Raw genomic sequence first — 9004 nt, 5'->3', positions numbered from 1 at the left:
AGGCTCGTCCGGACCCGGGGTGAGGGGCCGCGCGTGGGCTGAGCACAGCCTGCCTCCATCCTGGGAGAGGAGCCCAGGGCAGTGGTGCGCACCGTCGGCCCCAACGCCCCAGGGAAGTCCTGGGAAGACTCAGTTTGCTGTCTCCTTTTCTTTCAGAAGACGAAGTGCTGGAAAATGTCAGCCCAGGCTGTTCAAGTAAGACTTTTCCTCACCTGGGGGTGGGGGGGGAGGGGGTCCGCTCAGCCCCATCCTTCTGCGCCCGGTTCCCTAGGGGCCCCTGGTCTCCCAGGGTTGGGATGGCGCATGGGTTGCACTGCTCTGACCCCGGGAAGCACGTTCTTTGAGCTCTGCACCCTTCGAAGGGCTCTTAGCTCTACCTGCCCTTCTTTCTGTCCCGGAATCTCAGCTGGGGGTAAGATAGGGATGGGACTGTCATCACTCTGCCTGTGGACACTTAGATGAGACATCGCTGTCCTGTTTATCAGTGACTAATCATTGATTCAAAGCATGTGAGGGTGAGGAAATGCCGACTTTAACCTTTGTGCAGAAATCCAGACCTCCACCCCCTTCCTATTTACTTGACCACCCAGGGTCATAAGAGCTGACCTTGCCGGTTACCCTGTGTTCCCTCCTGAGCCGCCAGGCCGGCTTCTGGTGAGGCAGCATCGCCATCTCGTGGGCACCTGGCATCACTGCATCTGGGTCACTGTTATATGACCCCGACTTTCTTTAGCTCAAATGGCTCAGAAAATTCCTCTCAAGCATAGTGGAAACTCCAGAAATTCTTTCTTGGGGGTTTCTTGAATTTATCCACATACCGCCAATGCTTAATGAACTTTTTATTTGGTAGTATCAAAACTGAGTCAGAATTGGTGTTTTCTGGGTTTTGTTTTGTTTTGTTTTGTCGAGACAGAGTCACAGTTCAAACTCAGATTCTCTTGCCTCAGCTTCCCAAGTATCTGGGACAACAGGCGCCCACCACAACACCCAGCTATTTTTTTTGTTGTAGTTGTAATTGTTGTTTAGCAGGCCTGGGCTGAGGTCAAACCCACCAGCCTCGGTGCATGTGGCCTGTGCCATAACAACTGTGCTATGAGCACCGAGCCCAGAATTGGTGTTTTCAAGCTGAAAAACCATTAGACAGCAGTAATTCTTTGCTTAATGTAGGCAAATCTTAATTTACCAGAGGGTTGTCTTCTGTAGATTTTGTGAGCCCCATTACTTGACACTTGAAACTCCCCTTCCTGTACCTCAGATGATGTAGTCAAGGAATGCTGCTAATTTAAGCATTAGCCTTGGCAAAACCATAATGAAGTTAAATCTATAAAGAAAAATTAAGTATAATACAAAGTCAATGAAAACTAATTTCAGTTTAATTACCATTTTTAATGATGTGTACCACTGTCCCTGTCTGCCCAGAATGGACTGTCCTTGGGAGAGTTGTGTCTGCCATGTGGCTGATTTACTTCTCCCCATTTTAGAAGATGCAACTCGATTCAAGCACTTCCGGAAGTACGTGTACAACTATGAGGCTGAGAGTTCCAGTGGAGTCCCCGGGACTGCAGATTCAAGAAGCGCCACCAAGATCAACTGCAAGGTGTGGAGAAGGGGGGCTGGAGGAACTGGGAGCCCACACCTTCCCCCATCCCTGTTCCCCCAGGTGCCTAACACCCCACTTTCTCGGAGGTGGTGTGCTGAGCAAACCCAGCACATGCCAGGACTCAAAGTGTAGTCTCAAAGTGCTAGAACTGTCCTGGGTTTCTAAGTCAGCCGCATTGCTGAGAAGTTGTCTGCCATTTTGATTTTCCCCTTGGCTTCCAAGATGCAATTGGCACATAGGATCTGGATTATCAGCAGTGTAGGACTGCTGGTAGTGTAGGGCTATCAATTTGGGCATGAGCAAAGCCCAGAGGGTGAGCTAAGCTCAGGAAAGACTATGGAATACAGTTTTTATAATCTAAGTCAAACAGAATCTGTTGCTAAAAACAAACAGAAAAAAATGTAAGTATGCAATTTGTTCTAAAATAAAGCTTTCCTTATTATTGGTCAGCTGGATGTGTCTGGGACAGATCTGAGGGCTGTTATTGGGGTTTGAGTGAGGAGGGGCAGGAAGTCAGGCTGAGAGGCTGCCCTCTTCTTTGGAGGGCTCTGTAGCTCTTGTCTGTGATGTCAAATAATGCCGGTAGTAGGCATCAGCCACATATGGCTGTTTAAATTGAATAAAATGAAAAATTCAGGTTCTTCATCATATTCACCACATTTCAAGTGCAAGATGACTAACAGGTTGGACAATTAAAATGTAGAACATTTCCACTGTGGCAGACATTTCTTTGAATAGTGCGGGATAACAACTAGGGATCTGTTTGAAGTCCAGCTATGTGTGAACCTCTACGATAGGCCTTGATGGATACAAGCTGGGTTTTTCAGTGACATTAAGGAAACATTTGCTGTTGAAACCGATGGTGGCCTCTCCTGCTTCCTATTTTTCTTCTTGACTCAGTCCTCCTCTGCGTCTCCTCTAGCCAATCACACCTTGTAAATAATATAAGTTTAGAACAACCAATGGAGCTGTCTTCCTTCCCATGTATAGGGGCAAAGCTAAGAAACTCTTTTCTCCCAGGAGGGAGAAAGGGCTGCTAAGTCTAGGTTGATGCATAGAGCACCCATGAGGCGTGTCTAGAAGACAGGTGCTTTAGGGAGGCAGGTGGTTGTGTTCCCCTTGCTGTCCTGATTAGAGAGTAAGCCCTGGGCTGTGGGAGATACCTCCCATTCCTGGTGCAGAATCTCAGTGTGCTGCTACCCTCAGGTTGAGCTGGAGGTTCCACAACTCTGTAGCTTCATCATGAAGACCAGCCAGTGCACCCTGAAGGAGGTATATGGCTTCAACCCTGAGGGCAAGGCCTTGCTGAAGAAGACCAAGAACTCCGAGGACTTTGCTGCTGCCATGTCCAAGTAAGGCGTGGGCTTGTGTCTATCTACTGCTGAGCTCTGTGCATACCGGGATGTGTTGTCCATGAGTGCGTATGTGTCTGTGTGTCCATCAAGGTACAAGTCTATGTGTTTGTATTAGGCATGTAGAATGGTAGAACCTCCATAACTGACCATCTCCCTACACTGATCACCTCCTTAGCTTGACCTGATTTTCCTAGAGCAGACATGCACCACATGTACTCAATGGAAGTTCCTTATGTTGACCACCTTCATATGTTGGCCAGTTTGTTACAGTCCCTTGGGTGGTCAACTTACAGCAGTTCTACTGCATTTGTATTCTGTACTTACCGTGGATCAGGGAACTGCTGAATTTTCACAAACATCCGAAAGGGAAGCATCATTTACCTTCTCCTATTTAGGTTCCCTTAATTATCATTTAAATGTGTTTCTGAAAGGTCTCATGCTTTAAACTTCTTGAGACAATAAAGGTGAGATGGTTTGTTTAAACAAAGAATTCTTGTTTAAAGAATTAAACGTGACTGTTGTCTGGTGGTCCTTCAGGTGGGTCCCAGTAGCACTGGTTGGTGTGCAGGGTCTGTTCAGAACAGAGCAGAAAAGAACCAAAGCCTTCTAGGTCCCCCTGCCCAGAGCTGGCATTCAGCCCCTGTGTGCTGATTAGCCGCTGCTGTTGTTTGCAGCTTACATCTCATCTAACTGATCACTGCTGTGTTGCGACAGTGGTTAAATATTTTCAACATCATCCCTGCCTCATCCCCAGTCATAGCTTGTAGGGCTCCAGGCATGTGTAAATACAGGCAGTCAAGGAATTGCTAATGTGGTAGCATCAGGAAACTCCATCCCTGCCTATTCTAAACGTTACGCTCATGTCAGTCTTGTCTCTACGAAACAGGCTTCTGTGTTTCTTTCTTTCATTAATGTACCTTATTTTCTCTGGGACTTAGATGTGCATGAGGGAGAGGGATGTGTGGCAGGAGAGAGGACTTTCTGGTCCTTGCTCTTCTCTGAACACAAGAGAGACTCCCGTTCTTGCCCAGGGGGGCTTTCCAGGCCTGCATCTCCATATCTGGAAGTGTCTCCTTTTTTTAATTGGAATATAATAATTGTACATATTTATGGGATACATAGCAAATATTTCCATACATGTAATATATAGTGATTAGATTGGGGTGATTAGCACACCCTTCATCCTGAACACGGGTCATTCCTCGTATTGAGGACTTTCAGAAAGGATGTAGGTTGTGGGAGATGAGCCTGATGTCCTCTCATGTCCTCTGAGTTGACTAGAGCAACAGCAGCCAGGTCCTTGGAAGCAGTGTCCCCAGAGGCAAGTCCCTAAGACCAACATAGACATAGGTTTCAGCCATGGCCTGACACCCTGCGAGAGAAAGAATGTCCACCCAGTGAATGAAAAGAAGCTCAAATTCACTATAGTCGGGAAAGGCAAACTGATGTAACAATAAGATACTTATTGCCTTACATTCATCAGACTGCAAAACTTCAAAATAGCTACGGTCCCTGTTGTTAGCAGGCCAGTGAGCAAAAGGCGTGCTGTCACGCACTGCCGATGGAAACAAAAAGCATTATGCAATGTATGTTTCAATGAAAAATATTTATACTCTTTGACAATGCAATTTCAGTCTCTGGAACTCTATGTCATGAAAATAGAACAGTAAAATGTAATGACAGATGCATACAGATGTTTATTTCGGTATTGTTTATGAGGCAAAAGTTTTTAAAAATTCCAGAAACAAAGGAGGTGAATACTATCCAATTGGGCAATGTCTGAATAAATTATATATGGCTATAGCGGAATGTTATGCAGCTTTTTACGAAGAATTGGTCAGCGCTTGACTCAGAAGGATTTTTCTAAAGTATAATTAAGTGAGAAAAATAACACAAAGAAAAGTATGCGTACTGCCGTGCCGTTTGTCTCTGTCTTCACCCACCCGTGTTTATATAAGAGTGAAGAGAAACAAATGGAGCTCCCACCAAGGTGCCCACGTGGGGAGAAGGGGACAGAGACAGGCATGGGTGGAGAGCAAGCGAGGTCGGATGAGGCACGTGAAAAAGGGAGAGAAATAAAAGAATGCCAAAAACGTATGTGTGTGTATGTCCCAAAACGTCCACAATGGTTCAGAAATGTCTGTCTGTGTGGATACAATTATAAAGAGATCGTATGAAAACAAGGACAGCTAGTTAAGAAGGAAGCTGCCAGGCCACCCAGCTTCCTTCCCACAGGCTCGCAGTGGATAAAGGATATCTCTGTGACCACACTCCACTCTCCCTGGGACAGGTATGAGCTCAGGCTGGTCGTTCCAGAAGGGAAGCAAGTTTTCCTTTACCCAGAGGAAGATGAACCTAAGCACATCCTGAACATCAAGAGGGGCATCATTTCTGCCCTCCTGGTTCCCCCGGAGACAGAAGAGGACAACCAAGTTGTGTTTCTGGTGAGAATTTAGAAAACAGGTACCAGCAGCCCTTTATGGTATCGTCCGTGTTAGAGACCAGTCTGGCTACACAGAAAGCAGCTTGTTGAGCTAGCTGGAGGCTGGCCACCCAGGAAACCCTGTAATGGTGTGAAAAGCCGGTGCCTGAGGCTCGTCCTCGCCCCTGGGCTCTGTGACAGGCATCCTGAGCAGGCCGACCAGGTCGGGTCTAATTTTAAAGCTGTGACTGGGGAGTCCTGACCACCCCCTCTCTGCTTTTGCATGACTTTGTTCTATTTCCACCCTAAATAATGCAGGGAACCAGTGTGTGCTTAAATACCAAACATAATGGAACATGCTGTCAGTCTCTTCTAGGAGTTTCAGGCTTCAGTCAGAGAGAGAATTCACCTTCCTTCAGTCCCATGAACACTGCTGTGTTCTTACCTCGTTCTGACTGCTACCCTACACTCTGTCTAGAGACTGCAGAGAGGGGCCCCACAGAGGCCTTTCCACAGTACCACTCTTCACGGGTTTTCTCTCCCCCAACTTAGGCTGGCCAGGCACCAGCAACCCCAGGCTCTGCCCAGCAGGAAAGAATCTACACTCCTGCCTTCTCTCCCAGGCTCCTCCCCCGCTCCCGTCTAGGACAGAAGGATGAGTTCCCATGTTCAATGTACCGGGTTGTACCTTCTGCTCCCACAGGACACCGTGTATGGAAACTGTTCCACTCAACTTACTGTCAAGACAAGGAAGGGAAACGTGGCAACTGAAATAACCACAGACAGAAACCTGCAGCAGTGTGACCGCTTCAAGCCCATCACGACCGGAGTCAGCCCACTCGCGCTCATCAAAGGCCTGGTAAGTCCCACAGCAGCGTGTTGTGCACACCAGGCAGCATCCTCCTCTTTACTACAAACCTGGTATGTTCCGACTAGTAGGGACATCTGAGAAGAGCCTTCCCAGCCGGTCCTTACAAAGATTACAGGAGGGACACTGACCAGATATGAGCAGGACTGCCCAGGCCTCATGGCCTGTGGTTTACTGAGCCAGGACTAGAGAGGTTCCTGACTCTCAGCCCAGAGCTCTGTCCTTCCTGCCATCCTGTCACTGGCACCAAACTGTACCATCACTTGAGAGTAATATCTGTCCATCCCTGAGAAGCATCTAGGGCTAGACATAGGACAGTTACGCCACCTATGTTCCTTCCCATGCAACGGCTAGTTGGCCCAGCCCTACTCTTCTGGCCTCCAAAGATGTCCCAAGACCTGTGTTCTCCTCTCGTCTCCCTCATGTCCATGAAGTGACATGACTAAGACTGTCCCAGCTTCCTGTCCTTCCACCCCTAGAATCACCCTGACTAAAGCTTGGTCACTCAACCTCCTGCCCAGCCCCCCACCCCATACAGACCTGCCATTCACTGGAGGTCACAGAGCACAATGTTACCTGAGTTGGTTTAATGCTGGTGACAGCTTTAGTGGCAAGAGACACAGGTTGTCTCAGTAAACATGAAGAACTTGAAGAATCAGTGCCATGACTGGTTTTCCTAGTCATTGTCCTTGGGGGTAAAAATAGGGAATCTGATGACAATGAGGCTCACAGTCAGAGCAGGGCGACATGCTGGCTTAGCGATCTTTACTGGGCCCCTGCTGTATCCCCAGCCCCACCCTGGGCAGCACTGTGGGATGAACAGTGGCAGATAGACCATGGAACTTCTAGTCTGATGCAGGAGTAAGGTTCGTGTGCATGCCAGGGAGGGGCAGGACATGGAGTACCCAATAAGTGGATAAACTCAGCAGTGCAGACAGGCTCTCCTCGGCCTGACTAGGAAGGAGAAAGTCTGACTCATGTAGCTCACTGGGCAAAGTCCCATGGGAGATGAAGACCATGAACCTGAGAGATACGAAGGACATGTCAATGGAAGGGAGATGTAAGGATGGACCTCTAGGTGAAGAAAACAGACCAAGTGGTCACATGAGAGGTGCGCTATGGTGGGGCAGGTGTGTGCAAGAAAAAAATACAGACTGTGTCCACTGAGTGGAATAGAAGAGTCTGTACTTGACTTGGCTTTGACTCTTCCCTTGTCTAAATGCCCAGTGCCTAGTTGTCTATATCATTTTCCTGAGCTTACCTAATAGTACAGGACGCCCGCTCCTGTCTACCTGGAGGGTAAATGCCTATGACAAGATACATCCACTGATCAAATGCTTTTCCCTGATCTTGCTCACAGACCCGCCCCCTGTCGACTCTGATCAGCAGCAGCCAGGCCTGCCAGTACACGCTGGACTCCAGGCGGAAGCACGTGTCGGAAGCTGTCTGCAAGGAGCAACACCTGTTCCTGCCATTCTCCTACAAGTAGGTCGACACAGCACTCCCGAGTGTCAGTCAAGGGGTCAGTGTGGACTGAATGCCCCTCAAATGCCCAGTTCCAGGCAAGCCTGTGCCTGTCTCTCCCCCTTTGCAAGCTAATGGGCAATTTGAGAGAAGAGTCCTAGACTCACTAAACCATTCAACCAGCAAAAGATATCTTAGATCCAGACTGTGCAGGCTGTAGGTCTGGACAACTGGGGGTCACTGCAGCATGACCTGGTTAGAAAAGGCTTCATGTGATGGCACCTAAAGCTCAGTGGGTAGGGCACTGGCCACATACACTGAGGTTGGTGGGTTCGAACCCGGCCCAGGCCAGCTAAAGACAACAATGACAGCTGAAACAACAACAACAACAACAACAACAACAAATAGCCAAGTGTTGTGGTGGGTGCCTATACTTCCAGCTACTTGGGAGGCTGAGCCAAGAGAATCGCTTCAGCCCAAGAGTTTGAGGTTGCTGTGAGCTGTGATGCCATGGCACTCTACCAAGGGCAACATAATGAGACTATCTCAAAAAAAAAAAAAAAAGACTTTGTGGAGGATGGGGGGTTTTCATGGAAACCGGTAGATCCAAATCCACTTTGGAAACTGACAACCAGCTATAATTGATTGAGTAACTGCTATATTCTTGGCAGTATGCCGTGGAAGATACAGAAGAACTTCGAGGCGCAGTGTTAGTCCCCCCACTCAGACAGTAGAGAATGTCAGGTGTATGTGTCCTTCTGATGGAAGGACAACTAATGACCAGAAGGGGATGAGTGCCGTGCATTAGGAGGCTGAGGATGGCTGTATTTGGCCAGCCTTGGAAAGGTGGGTTGGATTTGGGTAAAAGCAGAGATCAAACATGAAAAGATTAGTATTTTCTGGGGAGCTGGCCATGGCATGACATGCTTCCTTCATTCCCAGGAATAAGTATGGGATGATCGCACACATCACACAGACCCTGAAACTTGAAGACACGCCGAAGATCAACAGCCGCTTCTTTGGTGAAGGTAAGACTTAGTATCCTCATAGTTGCCAGGAAATCTGCTCGAGATGTGACAAGAACAGTTGAGCTCCTTGCTGGGTTCTAGTAAATGTCTTCTGACTATGAATGAAGGGGGCTGGTGTTCTGCAATGTCCAGTGGGGAAGCATTTCTTCCCCCAACGTCAAATTGCAATGGAGTAAAGGGAAGGAAGACATTTCCACAGCTTTTGTACATGGAAGACTGGAATCCTAAGTTTCACTTTGGTAGAACTGACATCACACAGCCTATGCT

At 48.0% G+C, this 9004-nt stretch overlaps 1 protein-coding gene across 1 annotated transcript in view; it reads left to right on the top strand.

Moving 5' to 3' along the window:
* The window catches only part of APOB (apolipoprotein B), a 50263-nt gene that overhangs the window by 10831 nt on the left and 30428 nt on the right, over positions 1–9004 (top strand). The window contains exons 2-8 of the mRNA XM_023511812.1: positions 157–195; positions 1482–1597; positions 2807–2952; positions 5246–5399; positions 6081–6236; positions 7606–7730; positions 8652–8737. Coding sequence (XP_023367580.1) covers positions 157–195; positions 1482–1597; positions 2807–2952; positions 5246–5399; positions 6081–6236; positions 7606–7730; positions 8652–8737 — 822 coding nt within the window. The remainder of the gene's footprint in view (positions 1–156; positions 196–1481; positions 1598–2806; positions 2953–5245; positions 5400–6080; positions 6237–7605; positions 7731–8651; positions 8738–9004) is intronic.

The sequence above is a fragment of the Otolemur garnettii genome, unplaced genomic scaffold (genome assembly GCF_000181295.1).
Source record: "Otolemur garnettii isolate 467f Iridium unplaced genomic scaffold, OtoGar3 scaffold00022, whole genome shotgun sequence".
In the NCBI taxonomy this organism is placed as follows: Eukaryota; Metazoa; Chordata; class Mammalia; order Primates; family Galagidae; genus Otolemur; species Otolemur garnettii.
This window is presented reverse-complemented; position numbering and strand designations above follow the sequence as displayed.